Source organism: Nannobrachium achirus (assembly GCF_963921795.1).
Source record: "Nannobrachium achirus genome assembly, chromosome: 1".
NCBI lineage: Eukaryota > Metazoa > Chordata > Actinopteri > Myctophiformes > Myctophidae > Nannobrachium > Nannobrachium achirus.
This window is the reverse complement of record NC_137810.1, coordinates 54,598,494-54,621,242: the sequence shown is the minus strand read 5'-3', so window position 1 is coordinate 54,621,242 and position 22,749 is coordinate 54,598,494. Positions and strand designations below refer to the sequence as shown.

At 41.1% G+C, this 22,749-nt stretch overlaps 2 protein-coding genes across 5 annotated transcripts; both read right to left on the bottom strand.

Annotated features, from left to right (window-relative positions):
- Positions 1 to 84: 84 nt before the first annotated feature.
- Positions 85 to 5,224, bottom strand: LOC308289371 (cold-inducible RNA-binding protein B-like). Of its 2 annotated transcripts, none has more exons than XM_080731067.1 (7): positions 5,089 to 5,224; positions 4,060 to 4,182; positions 3,503 to 3,609; positions 2,837 to 3,020; positions 2,482 to 2,587; positions 1,863 to 1,897; positions 85 to 985 (listed from the first exon to the last, which is right to left on the bottom strand). In XM_080731067.1, exons 2-7 carry the CDS (start codon positions 4,160 to 4,162, stop codon positions 966 to 968), a joined length of 555 nt encoding a protein of 184 aa, XP_080587193.1. In that variant the 5' UTR covers positions 4,163 to 4,182; positions 5,089 to 5,224; the 3' UTR covers positions 85 to 965. The 2 variants fall into 2 exon arrangements, with proteins under 2 accessions (XP_080587193.1, XP_080587194.1); XM_080731068.1 differs by having other exon boundaries at positions 2,542 to 2,587.
- A 3,170-nt stretch (positions 5,225 to 8,394) lies between these two features.
- Positions 8,395 to 20,791, bottom strand: LOC308289212 (uncharacterized protein). Of its 3 annotated transcripts, XR_013962226.1 has the most exons (8): positions 20,717 to 20,791; positions 19,687 to 19,802; positions 19,066 to 19,172; positions 18,216 to 18,354; positions 15,072 to 15,255; positions 13,549 to 13,616; positions 9,037 to 9,111; positions 8,395 to 8,899 (listed from the first exon to the last, which is right to left on the bottom strand). XR_013962226.1 is itself a non-coding variant. In XM_080730834.1 (7 exons), exons 2-7 carry the CDS (start codon positions 19,071 to 19,073, stop codon positions 8,879 to 8,881), a joined length of 495 nt encoding a protein of 164 aa, XP_080586960.1. In that variant the 5' UTR covers positions 19,074 to 19,172; positions 19,687 to 19,719; the 3' UTR covers positions 8,395 to 8,878. The 3 variants fall into 3 exon arrangements, 2 of the variants coding, with proteins under 2 accessions (XP_080586960.1, XP_080586959.1); XM_080730834.1 differs by lacking the exon at positions 20,717 to 20,791 and having other exon boundaries at positions 19,687 to 19,719; XM_080730833.1 differs by lacking the exons at positions 8,395 to 8,899; positions 9,037 to 9,111 and adding an exon at positions 9,137 to 12,339.
- Positions 20,792 to 22,749: the final 1,958 nt, after the last annotated feature.

Here is a 22,749-nt window from a genome sequence, read left to right as displayed (position 1 = left end):
TATTTTGACTAAATGGATTGAAATTATAGTGTGTTTGGAATACTTTAACATACACAGCTATGCAATTAAAGCAGGGGCAAAAGATATGTAAAGGCTTTTTTTATTTTTGAAAAATACAAACATGAAATCATACGTTTTTTAAAAGAAAAATAAAATTAAAAAGTCAGATGAGAATAATACCAGTCAACTCTTGTATTGTAATACCTTAAAAACGTAAGGTAGTTTGCTTTTCCTAACTCAGTGTTTAAAAACATTTGTTTCACCTGATTTAAAAAAAGAAAACTTCTTCCTTTGTCCATAAAAGTCACTGAAATCAGACAAGGAAGCCTTGAATATTCAATTGGGCAAATGACCTATGACCTGAATTCACGTGGATACTGAACGTGTATTTACTATGTCATACAGTTTCTGTTTAGCTTTATATTCTGTTTTTCCTTAGACAGAATGTGCAAACAAGGACGGCAATGAAATCCCTTTTCTGCAGGCTCACCATCATAGAGTGCACAGCAGCAGCAAACTACAGAACACAACCATTCTCAAAGTGAAGATACATTCTCTGCCTTCTAGACTGTCTCTGTATGCATATGTGCGCCCGCAGATCTCAAAAGTGAGGCAAAGCACACTTAGCGTAGCATAAAATCAAACCTAACCTTCAGCCCAGTTACAAAATAAGAAGGCTTGATGGATAAAAACAAAACCCCAAAAAACAAGTTATCAAAATCAAAAACTTGGAAAAGGACCAGTAAGGATGGCTCACAGTGCAAGCTATCCCTCCCCTGAACTTATCCAGGACTGCTCTTACTAAAGTGTTCAATCTTTTTTCCTTTTTTTTTTCTTAGATGGGTTTGGGTACAGCAGGCTCTGCACTAGAGTGACACTCCGTTTAGGTCCACTGTCATCAGCAAGCTGGCCCTCGACGAGGTGTGATATGGGCGTTACCTACACAACAGACATCTCTCGGCAGACTACCACCCGCCATCATCACCTAAAGAGAGGAAAAGGGGGATTAAGAACAACGATTACAAGGACTCCATCGCAAGCAGATTTTTCTTGTTAATGACCTAACAATACACCTTTGGTTGTGCGTTGAGCTTCTTTTTTTCCCCTTCTTGGTAGCAAATTTCTAATCTCACTTGATGTCGAAACTTTGCTCAGGGACACTTCAGACCCATAGACCAGGGCTAGGAGGCAAACCGTTGACGGCCTGTCTATCCACTAAGCTAGGCTGCCCTGTTCAAAGAAGGGTCCTTTTGATTAATGAGGTCCAGGGAATTGGACCTGCAGCCAGTGTGGAGGAAGGAGGTCCAACAGGGGGGAATTCTGATCTATGCTATGTCCAATATAGGTTTTAAATAACCATTTGTTCAAGTCAACCACAGGACTATGCCAGCCTTACGATGAAGCCATTCCAGCTAAGAGAAATGAAAGACTGTGGACTTAATGACGATTACAGCCTAAAGTGCTTTTTGGGTTAAGACTGACTTTGAATCATTGTTTATTGGCTGTATAATGTTGATTAATCCAGTGTCTGTGATTGGACGCTGGTGATTAATCTGTGAATTCAGCTGTAGGTGAACAATGACCTTCCCTATAAAGTGAGTTGACTTTATGTGATGTGAATGCTCTGATGAAGGCTCTTAGCCAAAAACGCGTAAGCGTTCTTTTTGGTGTGTGCCAATAAATACGTGGAAATGTGAGTACTTTGTCCTCCTGATTTACATTTTTGGATGTACTACCTTTTTGGAATTCAATTCCTACTTTTTATGTAAATCTGACTTTAGGTCTAGCACTCCACTGAGAAAACCATTGCTGATGCGCATCTTCTTATATACCATAGCTATCATGGCTGTCTCTGTACTAACCTCCTGAGCGGTCTCCATATCCTCCTCCTTGCGCTCTGTACAAATAAAAACAAAAGCACACATGGAAAGATTAATATAAACATAGGAATTTAGGATTAAGTCAGTCAACCACATTTTGTTATGGCTCTGCGCTACAGCAATTGGGCATCGCCATCAAAGGAATCATTTATTTAAAAGCACTGAGTGCTCAACTGCCTGCATGTCATTCTATGGCTGCGTCTATCAATTCTCGATGACTCACAAGTTTATTGAAATATATACAATACTGATATTTGTTGTTCTACATAGGCATCAATGGAAAACATCTGACTAAGCAAATAGCCTATAAGCTCAACAAACAAGCACTATTGTGTCAGGGTAGTTACTTATTTGGAAATGTGTAGAGGTTTAGTTTTGCTCTATGGATTGTGAAAATGATAGGCCAATATTTCTAAACAGTGTGGAATTACAAACACAACAGAAGTTCTGTAACCTATACCATTGTCAGCTCAGCGTACTACTAGCTTTGTACCACTATTTTTTAACAGCCTGTCAGGCCCGACAAGCTTCCTGTGGAGCAGGTTTGACATGAGGCTGACAGCACTGGTAATACATGTGTTACAACAGAGACAGGTGTTACCTGTCTCTGTTGTAGTAGCCTCGCTCCTGGTAGCCACTTCCTCCACTTCTGTTCTCGTACCTTCCACCACCACCGCCGCCGCCACCACCGTAGCTACGGTCACCACCTAAAATGAGAAGTATTGCAGGTTTGCATTACGATTTAACATTTTTGATTGACGATTGAATTGTCATACAAATAATTGCGATTGACATAATTAATGTTTGTAATGCTTTTTTGGGGGGACATTGGAAATAGCTCATCTACAGGCTTACGAGTCACTTTGTGGCGCATTGTAAGCTTGTAGATCTACTATTCTTGCTATTTTTGGAAAACGTTTGACCCCGACTGAGCAGGTTATAACAGAAGAACTTGCCTTGCGAGTAGCCTCCCCGTCCGCCCCGACCTCCGCCTCCTCGGCCCCTGCCACCGAAATATCCTCCTCCTCCTCCGCCACCTCTTCCTCCGCCGCCAGCGCCTCCACGGAAGCCTCCACCCGAACGACCACCGCCGCCAGACTTACCAGCCTGGTCCACACGGATCTGCCTGCCGTCCAGTGACTGGGGAAAGTGTGTGTGATTAGTGGATTAACAGTGAGAAAATACACAAAATATGTATCCGTTGTAATATTCAAGGAAACGGGTTACAATGAGCGGGTCATCAGGGAGTTTAACCTTAAATTCAGTTATTTGACTCATATTGTCCCCAACTCTGAATTTTTTAGCAGATTAATCTCATGCTCATTCATCTACATGTGATGTGACACATGTTATAATTTAGAAAAGGCTTTCATTGTTTAATGCAACCATTAATGTGTTAACCACTTTCAAGGTGGCATCCCTTTTTTGGTAATCCCATTGTAGGGGGTGAACACTTTTCACCGCCAAACAAAAAATAGTGGATCTCAAGCTCTCAACGTGTCCCCAAGAGACACGTTGAGAGCTTGTAGGATCCACAATTATAAACATTTTTTACCACACTCTGTCTTCCTGAAATTACACCTCTGCTTTGTGTTACCAGTGATTGAGGCGTATGTTTTTACCTTGCCATTCATAGCCATCATAGCGTCCTTAGCGTCATCTGGGTTATCAAATGTGACAAAACCAAAGCCTCTGGACCGGTGAGTTTCCCTGTCTTTGATGACGACGACTGAAACAGGAAAAATTCATAATGAGTTTGTGTTCCAGCTTATTTTAAAATTCATTGATTGATTGAAGTATTTATAAGTTTAGTTTGCATAGGAAAGGGTAGCTTCATGACAGTACAGGTACAAGGTCAACTAAAAGGATAAGCTCATGAAAGCAGAGGCTTATTTACATTGAGATCTGATTTTTTTTTTTTTTTACTCAACATTGAATGACAGATAAAACAGTACTATGCACAAGATATCAGAAAACAGTGTTTAGAAAAAAGCAAAAATAAAAATGTATTTTCAATACAGATTGGGGGAGGGTAAGGTTAGGCTAGGTTTATTGTTACCAGTTTCGAGTGGCAGCTGCCTGTAAGTGGTTTTTCGGAGCGGTTTTAACACTCATTTAAGGAATTCAACTCAAACCCCCGTCTATTTAACCAAGCAGAGTACATTTATTTTTAACTTGCCTTCAGCTATTTGCCCATATTTGGCAAACACATCCTCTAGCGACTGTTCCGTGGTGTCAAAGCTGAGTCCGCCCACAAAGAGCTTCCCTTCGTCCGAAGACATGATTCCTGGTCACCTGTCACCTAAAAAAAGAAGAAAATAAAAACACATTTCAAATTTGAGTCCATGTATAACTAAATAATTGGTTCTCAAAGTGGGGTCTGGGGGGGGACCACCAGGGGTCCTTGAGGGAGTTCCAGGGGGTCCCCTAGCTCCTGTCCAGAGCTAGGGGACCCCAGCTAAATGATAGTTTATACCATTTGAACACTCAGTTAAATTAACATCTTACAATATAGATTGGGGTCTCAGAGATAATGCCATTTAATGGGGGTCCGTAGCACTAATGCATGTCAAATTGGGGGGGTCCTTGAAATTAAAAAGATTGGGAATCACTGATAGAGCCGTAAATATCTTCTCTTAAGGGGGACCCCCTGGGCTTATCTTTTCAAATGGGGGTCCGCGGACTAATGTGTGTCAATTTGGGGTGTCCTTACATGAAAGTGAGAAGCACACTGACCTAACGAAATACAGGCTAGGACGGTGCTTGGCCGCCAGAATCCAGTGCGTGTAGCCTCTATATTTATACACACTATGGTGCAACCCCCACATGCTGCTAGGCCCAAACCCCATTGTTCGGTCAAACGTTGTAGCTTCGGCTAAAAGCCAATTCAGACTCGACTCCTCTCGACTGCATCACATAAATACCGTTACAAGACACCCTGGTTAAGGGTTAATGTTTAGCTACGCGGCGTAATCGACGGTAAATATTTACAGGAGATACCGCGGTGGCCCACCGACACGTTTAGCATTAGCATTTAGCGGCTAAATGCTTACACAACGACGATGCTAACGGCTAGTGCGTGGCCTCCTCCAGTCGTGGTCGGGGCTTTATTATATGGCCTTCCTTTAGCGTCCTTAAAATGCTATTCAGCGTCGGTTTCGGCTCGGTTTGTTGATTGATAAAATATTATCGAAAAGAATGCACTTACCACAGTCACCCAGATAAGAGTTAAGAGGAGAAATTAGCGGAGGAAAAAGCCCGTAGCGGTAGCAGCATACAACCTGCAGCAGAGACCAGAGACGGAGAGACCGAGAGAGGATGCGTAGACATTTAGGACCCGCCCCCACGCCTAATTGGATTATGACAGTGGCGTCAGTTCAGCAAAAGCTAAGGTATGGCAACATGACTGGTGTCTTAGCAACAGGAACGATGAAAAGTACATTATATTATTTCCCCCTGTAGACAAGGTATGGCAGCTGCCATTGCTTGCCATACCCAATTGACGCCTCTGATGACGCTCCGAGTCAGTTTGAATCATATCATAAATACTATGAGTGTCATTCAACCACCTCAATCCATGTCTTAATTCATCACGGAATACAATTGACTGTCAATTGCAAACTATTTGAATCATAAAACAATATAAATCATAAATATTATTTATCTCCCGTCTGTGTTGCTTGCAACTGACATTCAACCCCACCTAAGTCCATGTCTTACTTCATCAAGTTCACGGAATACAAATGTAGTCTACTATACATTTTAATATAAAACAATTAAAATGTTCTACCTCACAGTATAATTTTGGCATTTATTTGACATGTCCATGAATTGAATACCAAGGACCTCCAACGTAAACAAGACCGTAAAGGGCTTATTTGGGGTGTTCTTTTTAGGCAGTGTGTTTAACTTGCACTGTTATTTTTTGTCAAATAACATATTCAAAGTTAAATTCAGTCCAGTATTTTTCACCGAGGTCCGACTGCTCAATGGTTAAGTCATCAGGGCACTCAGTGAAACCAGTCTCATTCGCCTCGCAGCGTTTCCCCCAGCATGGCTAGTGGGGGAATTGAACTGGTGACTTTCCAGACTGGAAGTTCCAGTTGGTTCCAGCAACAAACTAGCTTCTCCAATTCCACATTCGAACCACAAGCTTCCTTTTACTGAGCAGATCATCTGTCTCCCTGGATAATAATACAGGATCATATTCTTGTCAACCGCCCTCCCCCAAAACAATTATACTACACAAGTGGCATTAGACATATCTTTTTATTCATTTGTGATAATTTCATCTGTGTACAGATATGAGTGGTTGCAGATAGGAGATGGCGCGTACACACACATCCCATCCAGTAGGAGCGAGATAATTTCCCTCTCTCATCCCATCCCTAGGTGTTTATTATTAGTATTATTATGTTGTTACTTATAATTCCTGCACAATAAAATGTCTCAGATATTTATAACAGCTAATATCTGACAGTCATGAAAGCATAGATACATCCAATTCCCATAATTTAATAGTCAGTTGTTGTTTGCATTATTGATCGTGACTGATTTAAATTGGCACTGGGCATTAAAGGAGTCATCCAGACCAAAACACATATAGGGTTAAATCTACCTTTTATCATACCCCTTCATACCTGCTTTAGTCGATTTTTTTCATAGCTGCCCCTGTTGCTAGATTTCGGCTGCCCCCGTTGCTAGATTTCACGGGCTCTCTCATAACTAACACAGTGGATTGTCCTTAGGCTAGTGTGGTTATTTCTTTAGCTTCAAATGTAGTATTTTTTTATTGGATTGTGTTTACACAACGTCCTGAGACCAACCACACCGCTGTTTTGACCTCACAGTCACCCTTACTTGTCAAACCGACCCCTCCCTCCCCTCCCTTTCTAGCCTCTCCTCTCCCTGCTCTGGTGCAGAGCAGAAGCCGTTTGACAAGTAAGGGTGCCTGTGAGGTCAAAACAGCGGTTTGGTTGGTCTCAGGACGTTGTGTAAACACAATCCAATAAAAAAATACTAACTTTGAAGCTAAAGAAATAACCGCACTAGCCTAAGGACAATCCACTGTGTTAGTTATGATCTAAATCTAGCAACAGGGGCAGCCGAAATCTAGCAACAGGGGCAGCTATGAAAAAAATCGACTAAAGCAGGTATGAAGGGGTATGATAAAAGGCAGATTTAACTCTATATGTGTTTTGGTCTGGATGACTCCTTTAAGGACCAAACTTTTCTTATTGGATTTTTCAATAGTTCAATGGAACCACCTCACAAACTAGCCTAGGGTCCTATGAAATACCCCACCCACATAATTCTTTCCCCAAATTCCTTGTCTTTACTCGTTTTTTTTTTTTTGTGCTATTGTACTTTAATTATGTTTAATGTAAGAAAGTTAATACCAGATAACAAAATGTCCTTTTGATACAATCCGACTCGATTCATGAACGTAATTGATACCATACGGCCCTTAATGCTGTTTTTATTTCTTTAGAGGTTAGTTTATTTGTTGCTGGTCACATCTGTCCCTGTCCCATTAGTTAGTGCTGGTGTCACACACCAAATAGCTGATCTACAAGTTTACAATGCTCACAATCCATTGTAGATATGACATTGTCAGCAGGTGCACGCTTATAATAAGCATGCACCTGCATAGTACACTTGCACATAAGGGTAACATTTCAGCTAACAAGAGTGATGGATAGCCAAGTGAACAATAATAATGTTCACCAGTTAAATAACAATTTCCTCTAAATCTCCAAATTCCATTCACATCCATTTTAATGAACAAAATATATATTATTTTTTGTCTTGTACATGTACACATCAGCACATGTACTTCTGCAGATGTTTTGTATCGTTCCTATAATAATGTGGGTAAGTGTACAGTTGCAAGGCTTGAACAGAATTACAAACGTACAATAATTACATTAGACTAGATGATTATCCAACATGTTTCTAAATTTAGAGCAGTAGCGTGGTTTCAATTGGCCCTAGAATGGCTGTGATTTTACATACATTTCATGTATTCCAAATACCCAGCCATAGAGCGGTCCTATCAATAATTAAGGCCTAAACTTTGAGTCCGATATGGTCTTCTAGTTTCATATCCATTTGAAAGATCTGGCAGAAAACGCGGGTTTAGTAAAATATCTCTACTCTTCGACAACATTCTCTGACAGCGAAGGGGCCAAACCCGAAATGACTGCGGAACTGAACATATGAAAAACGTCCTTTGGGAACGTAGATGTTTGAGAAGCACAAACATATGGGGAACACAATCGACAGGTGCGTTGCGATTGGTGTGGGATAATTAAAGGGCCAGTTCACCTCTGGGACAACCAGATCTTATTTTATTGTTGTTTGGGACACGATCAACACAATCCCGAGTTATCTTTTGTGTTCAATCTGTGTTTCGAGATATTTGGGTATTTCAGCATGAATGATGATGCATTTTGCATCATGAGTCATCATGCTGCATCATATGATGCAAAATGCATCATCATTCATGCCGGAATACTAAAATATCTCAAAACACAGATTGAACACAAAAGATTACTCAGGATTGTGTTGATCGTGTCCCAAACAACAATAAACTAAGATATGGTTGCCCCAGAGGTGAACTGGCCCTTTAATCACACACCACCTGCCAATTGTGTGCCACATGCATTTGTGCTTTTCCCAAGGAAAAGGTTCATAGCTCCCATATCCCAGTAATCCCACCACCAAGTTAATGGCCTCTAGCAGTGCTGTAGCTGGCCAATACATCTGGAAGCGTTGTTTGTGTGAATCCATACCGGTATACCTAAAAATAAGGACTACTGGCAAGCCCTAATTTGAAACCTACATCACTTCACAGGAGTTTGATTTACTGTCATGTGAAGCCAAGATGATTAAGTATACCCATACCAAAAAAAGACACCAACACAGCTGGTCTTCTCAAGTGCTCATCTTTATGTCTTCAGCTTTTCGAGCCTAGATTAGTCGACCTCGGAGCAGTTTCATGTCATCCCATGTGGAATCTGCAATGAAGAGATATATTCAGGAAATTATGAATCAAAGATGCTTGTGAGCATACATTTCCAGCACATGATCAGTATTTTACTCAACCATAAACTACAGTGTCTAATAATGCATGAATTTTATCATGAAAACCTACCGTGGCCAAGGATGTACAAGGAGGACAAGGCATTGCAGTAAGATCACAGGAAGTAAGAGTCATCCAAGATTTAACCTGATTAAATGACAAGAAAGAGCAGTTAGTTTCAAGGACGCGCCTATTAAGTGAACATATTAGCACACACAGCATGCAGTTTAAATATTATTAATCTACATTCACTAAAAAGTAAAATCTATTATTCATTAGTTAATTTAACATTTAACAGGAATAAAACTACTATTGTTTCGAAACTCTGAAACAAGACAAACTACAGTTCACTGAGGTGATACATTGGTCAAAACATGAGTGCAATCTACACTTTATGAAGACAACTTTTCAATCAAAAGGCAAACCATAAAAAATGAAATAAAAAAAGTTTCAGGCGAGTTTCAGAGGTCAGAAGTTGTGGAAATCTGGATTTTACACCAGTGGTATTTGGGCAAATAGTAATGGAATGTTCCAGCTCCTTGTTGAATTTAGAGGCTCTATCTAGAGGCTCTAGCGGGCTCAAAAAGACAGGATGGGCTAGTGGACGATGTCATTGATTTAGGAATTGGGCAGTACCACCAAGGCCTGAGGAGTACAACGCTGTTTGGACACAGTGGAGAGGTAGATAGGAGACAGGATGGGACATCAACATGAGAACGGTTTGGAGGGATGCGAACAGGAGAGCAAAATGGTTACCTCACATTACTGGCCTATCTCCAATTATGACCTAGCCAAGAGAGCAGCTTTCGCCAGAGACCAGAGGGTTCACGTGTGTCGGTAGGGCCAACACGTCATTCTCCAAGGACTTTGATGATTTCCAAAACGATAGCGGCCAGAGCTCTTGGGTGTAATGAAGCATTATAACAAAACCAGCAACAGTAGCACCACGAGGACATTTCAGTCAGTCAGTCAGTCTGTCTGTCTAACACATTCCTGCAACCCACCCTCTATACCTCAATACAACCCACCATTTATACCCAATCTTAGCAGACCTCATGTTGGAAGACCATCTAAGAGCGTTTAAAAAGAACCTAAACAATTAGTCTAACAAACTATATCCACACCCTTAACACAAAACATACTCCCCTGTGGCCACCTGTCCTGTTCTAGCTAAATTCAAGATACGTTTTTCTTTTCTTTAATCCCACTATATCCTGATAGAGCATTACATTTAATCTGTCTCAGTTTTGCTTTAGGCACAAGAAATCAGAACATTTTCATCTGGTAGTTTTAATAGGGCTACTTGAAGCCAGTATAAAGAAAACAAAAATATCATTACACAGAGAGCACATTTCTTAATGCAACACTTTTAAGACGGCAGTCCTAAGATCCACCCAAATGTTGCCATTTGCAGCAATATTCTATCAATACCTAGTCCGTTCGAAGGGGCTAGAAAGTACTGTGTGATTTACTTAATTTTGAATATACATGTATTTTTAAGAGGAGCCAGGTGGTCACATGTTAGACATCTTCTTGTTCATAACCAAAGCACTGTCTGTCTATCGCATTTCAGCATTGGCTGGCAAAAGACATACAATGGCTCTGTTCAAAGCATTCCAAATATACAGTTGTAACAGCTTTAAGCATCTAAATGACTCGGATGCATTATTGATAAATACGTCTCAAATTGTATCAGGAAGCGATTTAAACAATTGGGGATATCATCTATCAGCACAACTCCACATAGAGAGATCCGAGTCAAGTCTCTCTGAAGCCAACTGTAAATAAGAGTTGAGGTGTCTAAAATGGATAAAATGTAAATAAAATAAAATAAAACAATTTTGAATAGGGTAAGTGGGTAACTTATATTACATACAGAAGTCAAATAATTCTTACAGCTGAAAATAATTCACATGCTTGAAATCCCAGACAGCCATGAAGTTGGAACAAGCAAACACTTTCAAATCACTTTCAAATATTTTTGGGGTCATTTTAATGTCTAATCAGGCTTGTGTGAGCACCCAGACAGTTTTTAAGTTGCTTTATTCAGTATTTAGATATTTTATTTATCTGACACGCCCAATTCCTATACAAGCCCATTGTAACTTCAAACTTCTAACCATGTTGGATTAACTGAAAACACCGGTCCTTGGTTCTGGTGACTGATATTGTCATTCTAATGTGTAGGAGAAAATAAATGAAAAAAGTCAATTGGAAAAAAACACAGCCTCCTCACACATTAGAAGGCCAATAACAGTCACCAGAACCAAATACAGGGGTTTTCAATTAATCTGACGTGGTTAAAATAAGAGTTTTAAGTTACAGTGGGTTTGTATAGATAACGGGAATATCAAATATCTAAATACTGAACTGTCTGGGGTGCTCACAAAAGCCTGAGTAGACATTAAAATGATACCAAAACATGATTAAAGTGAAATGGCCTTTTAAGTTGGTAAAACAACAACCGAACATGAAGCTTACTCATTGAATAGGTAGATTTATACCACCCAATAACCAGGTGGCTTTAGATACAGTTTGGTGAGAAAGCTCTCATGTCACTACAAAGAAACAATGCTAAAGTATGGTATCAACTCTTCAAGTTGTTAAAATGTGTTTTTTGGATGAGTTTTAATTTATTTCACTTCACAATCTAGCCCCTTTAACAAGTTAGTTATTTGCCTATATAATGGGTGTTTACACATTTGCTGAAAATCAGTACTTCCATTTAGCATTCCGTCCTTGCTACGCTTTAGCATTGAATTGCAGAGCTGAAAGAACATTGGCATAGACCTTGATGGTATAATCACAGCAGGTCAAGTTTACACAGAAGGGTTTGCAGAATTTTGAACAGAATTATTTTGGTTCAATTCCAGGGTTACACAAACCATGTTGTTATTGATATTGTGGCTTGGATTTGTCATCATTCAGGCTTAATTTGATATAAAAGCTAGCAGGCCATGTTGAGCAGCACCAGAGGATCTCACCAAGTGATTCAGCAAAACAGTTTCCATTGCAAAAAAAAGGCATCTCCATTTCAAATCAATTTCAGATTGTTGCCCAGTGTATAGTCATATTTAAACCAGGAGGAAAATATTAAACAAATGGAATTAGGACCCTACACAAAAACATCCTAGTACTTGAAAACACTTATGGACAAATTCCAGGGTAGGAAAAACAAAACAAAAAAAAAACACTCCCAAAACTTTTGCAAGGGATTAGTCACTCAAGTCTGTATGAACATATCGTACCACAAATCAGAGAGGGGGGGAAAAATACGTGGAAAAAGTGAAAAGAAAAAAAGTCTTCGAAGAAATCTTTACAAAAACAGCCAGTGGTAGTGCCGATCTTGCAATCAGGATGTTTTTTGTTTTTACTCTGAGGACAAGAAGTAGGCACAAACATAAAGACACTGAAGCAGCATTTGGACATTTTTCCACAGAACACTCAATTCTTATGTTTGACCAACATGTTTTGCACTGATGCTCTTGCATACCATGAACAAAAAGATGATCTCATAGCAATAGGAAGTTTCGAATTGACTGATAGTGTGCTTTTCAACTGTCCAAAAAGGGGGAAACTTGTGAGGGAAATGACCGCTGGAACATTTCCTTTTCTAATGGGTAGACTTAGGAGAGTAGGGTGAGAATGTTTAACATGTTACCCAAGAAGACACGTTTTCTGTAACAGTTTTACTGACGTCCAGAGGTTAAATTGGGCTAGAGATAAGCTGGGTTCCACCTCCTTCAATCCAAATCCTTCAATGTTGCATGGAAATTAAAGGTTATCCATCCAATAACAGTTAATCAATAGCAGAAATATTAAAGGCAAAGAGGTCTTGAACTTCAGGTCAGTTTCCCCAAGCAACATTTACATTGCATCCGTAACGCCGGGGGTATGGGATCTTGGCCATCTAATTTAGAACTCCAGTCGATCCTGTGTAGTCAAGTTAAGCAGTTGAAGCTTTCAGGCGTCTGTCTCTCAACGCCAAATGTTGGTTTGAAAGTAACAGTGTTCACTGTTCACAAAACAACTAACGTTATGGTACAGCAGTGTCCACAGAAGATATAGACTGAAGTCAGGTAGAATTTAGATCTACCGCAAATATGCAGTAGTTACACTCCTCAGAACTCAGCCTAGTGAAAAACCAGAACAGCAACCATTGCTCCTTTCAGAACGAAATAGCCTGTACACCTTCAGCTAGTTGGCCATCAAAAACAGTCTCCACCCATCTATGGAGGATGAGTGTGAATCCAAGTATATAGCGAGTATCTAGAACACCATCAGTTGGATAAAGACAATCCAGCTTTTTATGCACGAGTTCCATCTACAACTACCTTGATTCTTAAAATGTTGACCCTCTTCATGGTAGGTCCTTTGCATGGTTTGAATAAAATAAAACAATCTGCAAGTTGGACTTTAAAGCTGAAAAGGTTATCGATGTAATTTGAAAAGAAAGATGGGATTCTGACAGCAAATCTTTGGATGAGGGTTCCCCTCCTGACAAATCCCCAATTTAACCCCTGCACGGTCCAGTGGGTGAAAATGACATAAGAACCTATTGCAAGACATTGTAGTGATACTCACCATAGCTGTCATAGCTGTCTCTGTAGGATCCTCCCGAGCGCTCGCCATACCCTGACCCTCCCCGACTCCTGTGACACAGAACATTTGTATAATTAATATAATATATTCATCAAGAAAGGCTTAAAGGTTTGTATGAGTAGGTAAATTGGTGATTGCATGAATCAGATTGATGACTTGGTGTGTGGTGCTGGAGTATAGCAATAGCTGCTACATTTATGACCAATTGAGTGCTCCACATTTTCAGCCGCATCAATTAGCCGATCGCTATGCCCCTCCTAAAGCCGTCCTCGTCCAATGCCAAGTTAGCAACAGGTTACTAACGCAGCAGACTTGGCAAGCTGCCATGGCGGCGCGCATCGGTGTACCGCTAGTCTGGCTGCTAGATAGAGATGGGATTTATGGTTCTTTGAAGTGAACCGGATCTCTGAGATCCGTTCCTTTCAAAGAGCCGTTCAAAAGACTGGCTCATTTTAGTTACTGGTTACTTTGTAGATTTTGATTATGATTGTAAATCACTTCCACCCAAATAGGCCTGTACATTTTGGCCATTGGATACATTTCTGGCATTTGAAAATAGGTGATCTAGACTACAAGCTCACAATGTGTCACGTTGCGATGCATTGTGAGCTTGTAGATCAGCTATTTGCAAATGATTTTTCTACATTTTACTCATTAGAAAACCTGTGAAACAGGACATTCTGCATAATGAGTACGTTCTAATATTGGTACTTTAAGTACATTTTGATACCAATACTATTTTACTTTTACTCTAGTAGCCTACATTAATAACATTCCAAACTTGATTGCAGTATTGATATGTTTACCTAAGTAAAGAAATGTAGTACTTTTCCCACCACTGTTCATAGAAAGGAACGGCTCCCTACTGTGAACCGAATCATATCGTTCATTTCAAAGAGCCGTTCAAAAGACTCGATTCGTTCGCGAACGTCCCACCCACTCGCTTCCGTGTCACAAACACTGAAACAAAAACAGAACGGATTGCACTGACCTACACAAACCAACCCACGGGAATAATTTAGGAGCACTTCATGAGAAAATATAACTGGTAACACTTGTGTACTGTATGTTAATCTGACTTCAGTATAGGCTATTGTTTTCTTCCTGGACGTTTGTGGCAGGTTAGTCTGCAGCTGGGTGCTATTGCTGCACGCCGCCATGGCAGCTTGCCAAGGCACCCGCCTTAGTAACCTGTCGCTAAACGTGGCATTGGGCAAGCACGGCTTTAGGAGGGGCATAGCGATCGGCTAATTACCAACAGTCACATTTCCCATGATTCACCATGGTTTTCAAAGATAACCACTTAGCCACACAGCTATAGATGCTCCTACACTCAGTCCAACTTTACTGAAGGTACAACCTTTGACCAACTGCTCTTCATCAGGTACCTAGAACGGCGTACGGACACTTATACATTTTCTTCAACTTTATTATTTTGTATCCTGCCCCCATCAAGTTTGTTTTTGTGCGTGCTTTAATTTGGACTGTATCCCTATGGTTCTCACCTACTATCCTTGTATCCACCACTTCCACCGCCTCTCCTGTATCCTCCTCCAGACCCATAGCTCTTCTCTTCACCACCTCCGTAGCTTCTGCTGCCGCCACTATAGCCTCTGTCTCCACCGAATCCTCTGTCTCCGCTGCTATAACTGCGGTCTCCATAACTCCGGTCACTACTATATCCACCACCTAGAGTGACATGAAAAGGAAAAAGGGGCAGGTTTGAGGTTGGTGAAGCTTTGTGTTATTGTGTGTGACGTTACCGTTTCTGGCACCATCCATTACGATGTTAGTTTGCCTTTAAAACAAGAGCTGGACACAGAGGCACACAATTGAGCAAGAACAAAATGGACATGTTTCCAGAGGACAGTCAACATGCTGCACATACATCTGCTTTTTCGTTACTTTTGGCGGGAACATACAGGCAAATCCTGTTCTAGACAACTTTGCCTCGGGCCATAATGAAAAGTTGCGTGGCTGCATTTTTGTGCACCCGGTAAGAACTTCAGTATTGTTGAAACGAGTTGGGGGTCGTGCTCGCATGCCTGCTTTAAGAATGCATTTTTGTGAAACCACAAGAGTACACATCTTCAGTGTTCATTTAGCCATTGTTTAACCGTTTTAGTTAGTTAAATATATGAATACTCAGGATTTTACGGTCTATCATAGGCCATTTAGGGGTTTATCTAAATGACAAAACTGGGGATGGGTTAAAGGGATATTTCACTTTCTAACATGTTTGGGGTAAATTAATTTTAACATCTACACAGGCTTTTGTGAGCACCCAGCTTGATTCAGTATTTAGATATTCGATATTCATTTTTATCAGACACCACTTCCTATACAAACCCATTGTAATTTTTTCAAACAATCTAACTAGGGTTGGGGACGGTAACCGCCGTACGGTGTCAGTGTGCTTACCGCGGTCAAAAAATAGAAAAAAAAAATAGTCATTTTTTATTGAAAACAAGCGAGTTTTAAAACGGGAGAAGCGAGGACCGCATGCGCTTAGGGGTGGCTCGGTATCAACATTTTGTTATCGCGGTTACCGTCCTCCCATTTACCGCCGGTATTGCGGTAATTACCGCACCCCCGTATCTATTAATTAAGGTTCGGCGATAAGACAAAATATTCCTATCATCTGCCCAAAATTCGTCTCTCCACGGTCCTATAAGCCCGACTGCTCGAGTTCCCCGTACAGCACAGTGGGTCTGGCTTTTGAAAGTAGCAGATCTACAAGCTCACAACGCATCACGTTCGCAACGCGTTCTGAGCTTGTAGATCTTTGCAGTGTCGGGTTACTATAGTAACATAGGCTACAGAGGCGTCAATTGGGTATGGCAAGCTATATGGCACCTGCCATACCTAGGCTACAGGGGGAAATAATAAAATGTACTTTCATCGTGCCTGTTGCTAAGGTATGGCAACATGACTGGTGTCTGTCATGTTGCCATACCTTAGCTTTTTCTGAACTGACGCCACTGGTAGGCTACTGGGGCTTCAGACACTGCACGCTATTTGTGAACAAACCAGATGAGACGGGTATAGTGATTGTGTCTGGTCTGTGATTATGCAAACTCACGTCTCAAATCGCATTGATTGAGTGGTGATATAAACATAGTAAACAGGTTTTAGTTACCAGACTTGACAGAAAAGGTTGTAGTCGAACAACGACGGGCACACGCGCTATACTGTAAAAGTACTCACTAGCGCTGGTTTCATTTTCGGTTTTAGTCCTCGCGCTCCGCGCGTATGAATAAAAAAAGAAACGGCCACGAGGTATGTATAAACATACTTGTGTGAGTTGTGTCGTGTGGATTATGGAGAAAGTTTAACGCTTCTGAGGCTACGAGGCTACTGCACTGCTCCAGTGTCTACTGTGTCTCACTCTCTGTCGGAGACTGTGACGGGCGGGGCCAAGCTTCCAATTGTTCCAAACCTGTGGTGCGCGGCCCAGAGCAGAGCGGCATGAAGCGCATGCGGTCCTCGCTTCTCCCCCGTTTTAAAACTCGCTCGTTCTCAATAAAAATAGCCTATTTTTTGTCTTTTTTGACCACGGTAAGGACCCTGACACCGCGGTAGGCCGCGGTATACCGCGATACGGCGGTTACCGAACCCAGCCCTACATGCGCTCCATGCCGCTCTGCTCTGGGCCGCGTACCACATGTTTGGAAGCATGTCACTCGGAGACGGAGACAGACCTGCACAGGGAGGGCAGCAGCAGCCTCGTAGGGGAGTACAGAGCAGCGTAAACTTTCTCTGTAATCCACACGACACAAGTATGTAATACCTTGTGTTGTAGAAGTTTCTTTTTTATTCATACGGATTACGGGCGGAGCGCGGCCCACGTGGACTAAAACCGAAAATGAAACTATTTTACTTTTTCCACTGCGTCGCGCGTTGTGCCCCGTCCGGCGTGTCGGCGATTTTATAACCTTTTCTGTCATGTTTTGTAACTAAAACCAGTATATAGCAGCACTCAATCACTGCGATTTGAGACGTGAGTTTGAATCACTGTACACGATCTGTCTCTCCTGGTTTGTTCACACACAGCTGTCTTGTGTCTGAAAAGCACATGTAGCCTACGTTACTATGATCTAAAAGCTCAGAACGTGTCGCGGATGCGACGTGTTGTGAGCTTGTAGATCTGCTCCTTTCAAAGCTCGGGCAGTCAGGCTGTGGAGAGGTGACTTTTGGGAAGATGATTGCAATATTTTGGCTTATCGCCGAACCTTAATTAATAGATACGGGGGTGCGGTAATTCCCGCAATACCGGCGGTAAATGGGAAGACGGTAACCGCGATAACAAAATGTCGATACCGGCCCACCCCTAAATCTAACCATGATAGATTCATCGAAAACACCGTCCTTGGTTTTGGTGACTGATTGTGCTAATACATGATGGGGACGTATTTGTTAAATTACTATACTAAAAGGCTTTGTATAGGAAGCGGGCGTGTCTGCTAAAAATGAATATCAAATATCTACTGAATCAAGGAACTTAAAAACGGTCTGGGGTGCTCACAAAAAGCCTAAGTAGACGTTAAAATGACACCCAACATGTTTCAAAGTGATATCCTAACAGTGGAACGATCCACCTGGTATAGGCCACTAGGCCAGACCTTACCTTCCGGAAAGCCCTCACCTACCTCTTGATCTGCCCCCTCTGGAGAATCCTCCTCCACCACCACCACCACGGCCCCAAGAAGAACCACCTCGGAAACCGCCTCCTCTCCCTCCTCCAGGCTTCCCAGCCTCATCCACACGGATTGGCTTTCCATCGACAGTCTGAGAGGAAAAGATAACACAAAACACAAGTGTTGTCATTTTGAAGACCAAACATGTCCAAATCAGTCCCACTACTAGCTGTATGCGAGATTTGTTTCTCTGCATTTGACCCATCTCTTGGAGCGCCGAGTCGCAGCCGTGCCGTGCTCGGGAATCAGTAGTGTTGATATAACCCCACAATCAAACCCTTGATGCCGAGTGCCAAGCAGGGCGGCGATTGGGTCCCATTTTTACAGTCTTTGGTATGAACCGACTGGGGATCGAACCCCGACCTCCCAAAGGCGGAAACTCTAACCACAAGGCCATTCATTGACGCCTAACATTTAAAGGAGCTATAGTCAACTTTTTCATTGTAGGGCCGACACTTTGTTTACATCCTAGTCTATATACTAGAATGTAAACAAAGTGTCGGTCTGACAATGGCCAAAATGATTATTTTATCATTATTTTACGCTTTTTGTGGTCATTTTTGAATAGAAACACATATATGAAGCTTATTTTTTTTATAAATTATTTTCGAAAATATTATTTTTATTTTAGCATCCGTTTTTCAAGAAAAAGTTGACTATAGCTCCTTTAATTATGAATTTCTTAACACCACTGTGACTTTCTTTAATTTTGTTTTGGGCTCGTCTTAATGAACTCTCTAAATCATATAAGGTATAACATCAACCATAACAATTATCAATTCAAATTTTAACCAACACTCACTTTTCCATTCATGCCCTGCAACGCGTCTTTGGCATCTTCGGGGTTTTCAAATGTCACGAAACCAAATCCCCTGGATCTGTTTGACTCACGATCTCTCACGACATCAACTGGAAGGACACGACAAGTTAATTCAAGCGACTGGCATCATTCAAGAATCATCATCACAATACTGTCAATAGGGATGGGACGATATGACAATTTCATATCACGATTATTGTGACCAAAGAAATCGCGATTTACGATATCATCACGATAATCAAAATCCATTATCTTGGGGCGGGACATTTGCCACAAATAGCAGATCTACAAGCTCACAACGCCACGCGTTGTGAGCTTGTAGATCGGCTATTTTATGGCAAAGACATTTGTAAGGAGAGTGAAAGATTATGTATATTATAAGTACCTTTTACCAATTATAGAGGGTTTAAATTGTACCGGATATGCAGCTCGGCAAGGTCAATTGATTCCAGTGCATGACGGAGGACGATATCAAGATAAATTAAATCTCCACGATACGATTTTCGTGAGTGTCTTTTATCACGATAAACGATAATATCGCTTATCGTCCCATCCCTATACTGTCAACAACGGAAATGTAGGCCAACCACCAGTCCAGCATACCTTTGGTAATGGTTCCATACTTGGAAAACGCCTCTTCGAGAGAAGTTTCATCTGTTCCAAAACTCAGCCCACCAACGAACAGCTTTCCTTCGTCAGACATCTTGGTTGATTATAATCTATAAGGAAGCAATCGATTAGATTTGCTTTAAAAGCCAATACTTGTTCCAGAAGAATGTCTTCATTATTGAACAGCAGTGTTGGCTGCACAATGTAAAGTTACTTGTGACTGCAAAACAGTCATATGAACACAACAGAATGAACAGATTAGGCAATATAAAATGACAGGCATTCAACTACATAAAATGTGTAATCTATGCCATCTTTCTCTAATTAACTTGCCAAAATACACTGTATTTTCTTTTTAGAACGAGGGCTTCATGCTCACCAAACTAAAGGCTTTCTGTTCCTTCCAACAATAACGCCATGTAAGGACTTTCACTGGTTTACCAGAGGTGTAAAGTAACTAAGTACATTTATGTTGAGGTATTTGTACTTCCAATTTCCAATACTATAATTTCCACTACTTTTGGTACTTTAATACATAACATTTTGATACCAATACCTTTGTACTTTTACTAAAGTAAAGTATGTCTACATTGCAGTAGGCCTATTGATACTTTTACACACAAAAATTAAGAGTACTTTCACATTCTCCACCACTGTCAGCAGCTAGCTATCCAGCTATGGAGGAGGAGATGCTAACGTCAGTCATTATCTCACCACTACTTTCACTACTACATTGAGGACGGTGTTCTTGACAAAAGCAGTGTCGAACAGGCGTACAGTAACCTTAACTCTTGATGATGTGTCGTCGTGTTATAACATTGTTGGGCTTCAAATTAAACTGTCCTGTTGGTAACGATAATAATGCTATGCGGCTAAAATGAGCCAGCGAATAGTTTTGTTTGTTGTTTTTTTACACAACATCGCGTGTGCGCGGCTGGAACACAGCAGTTAGCAGGAACACACAGTTTGATATCTCATCAAAACGATTAAATGTTTAATATAACGTGACTTTAGTTTACGTTACCAAAGGTTTGTCTTGTCTCGTCCGTCCGACAGTCGATCAGATCCAAATAAACACTTCTAAAATGGCGTCCCTGGCAGTGGCTAAGGCTAAGATTAGCCTAGTGTCCTTTCCTGTATTTCCTTTGATTGACTTCCTGCTGGTCTAGAGCCCGCCTACTGTATCCGGTAACATTTACAAGAGACGGTTTCCGTATCCGCCCTAGACTGGTCTGATTGATTGATTGATTGATTGATTGATTGAAGTATTTATTAGAAGTTTGCATAGGAAACAGTGGCGTCAGTTCAGCAAATGGAAAAGAGCCATTACATTTTGTATAACAAGTTTCTATTGTGAAAATAGCAGATCTACATGCTCACAACGCCTCGCGCTGCTATTTTCACTATGTCTGAAAAAATGAGTTTTGACAGTTTTTTTACACAGGTTTCTACGGTTTCCTGGGCTGGATATGGCAGCCTGGAATGGTTGTTCAAGTGCAGCTAAACTTGGCATGTTAGTAAATGTGCTACAATTAACAATAATGCATTGCACCTGTGCAGCTGACCTGCGGAACATGGGCTGGGAATATACCATTTGTCAAGATGGGGAGAATACAAGTGTGGAGAATATAATTATAATACCTTGTTAAAGTGACCATTTTGTAACATTTTGCATTTGTAGTTATTTTACTGTAATTTAACAACATAATAACCAGCACAGATTAGAAAAAGATTCATGGCAGTAGAGTTCACTGGTACACGGTCAACTAAAAGGATAAGCATCATCAATCCAAAAAGACTGTCCATGGGGTCTATTAGGCAGAAATGCCCCTGTTGTCCAGTTTACAAACAGATGTTATGCTTTTATGTGTTCCGGAAGTCCCGGAAAAGATGCCCTGTGCCGGGAAACATTATTTATGAGATTGCGGTGGCTTGTGTGTGACAACCAAGGCATGGATGTGTTTGTAATGACAACTAGTAACACATTCATGAAAAAGAAAATCACCTTTGAACACAACAAATAGTGTAAAAGCGATAGGCTTATAGGCTCCACTCTATATGCTATGACAGCTGCAGGAGAAACTGGACAACAGGGGCATTTCTGCCTAATAGACCCCATGGACAGTCTTTTGGGATCAATATAAGTAGGAAAATGAGCCTAGAAGTGTTTTAGGGCGGAGTTGTCCTTTAATGACTGAATTGCAAACATTGCTAGGCTGGCCCACAATAAGATAAATCTGACCTGGTGGAGACCTGTGCTCCCAGGAACATTTTTTCCAGTTTGGGGAAATATCACTTATCACTAGTAACTGTCAGGAGCTAGGACCCAAACTGTTCCTTAGCAATGCAACTATGCTGTCAAGTTCTATTCTTCACTGGTCCACTTGATGGCAGCACTGCAATTTCAAGTTTCCCAATCATGGATGCAACTTTAAATAGGCTACGAATAGTTGTTTTGAAATCAGTAAATCGGGCTAAGGTTGAAAACATATAATATATCACTAGTAGTATAAGGCAAAGAAGACCTAATCTTAGGCAACAAGCAAAAAGAAGATAACTCTATAAAGCACACATTTGAGGTGCATGATGACAAAGCCTCTCTTTCGGCTATTTAGGGTCCTCCAAAATCAAGAAAAAGCTTAAATGCTTCACTGCTTCAAATCATAGATGATTCATATTATTTAATTGTGAACCTCCTAGAGGTCAACGTGCTTGCTGTAGACAAGGTCACGAAGCTGAGATCAGGGTCAAGTTATAAATAGTTCTAGATAATGCTGAAGTAAGCAATACTTCTGAGCTGCCCTTTTTTTGTGCCTTAGCAGCACCTCCTACGCACGAGCACACCCGGTCGCATCCTGCATACAACCACAGTTTTCCACTCTGGTAGACTCAAACATCTAGGCTTTGTTGCTTAACTAACTATGCTCTGAGTAGGCTACGCAGGGGCGTCACACCAAATTCTGGGCCCTGGGTACAAGGATTCACTGCTGGCCCCCCATGAATGTTAACTATTGAAAAATAGCAGATATACAAGCTCACAGCGCGGCACCGAGTGCC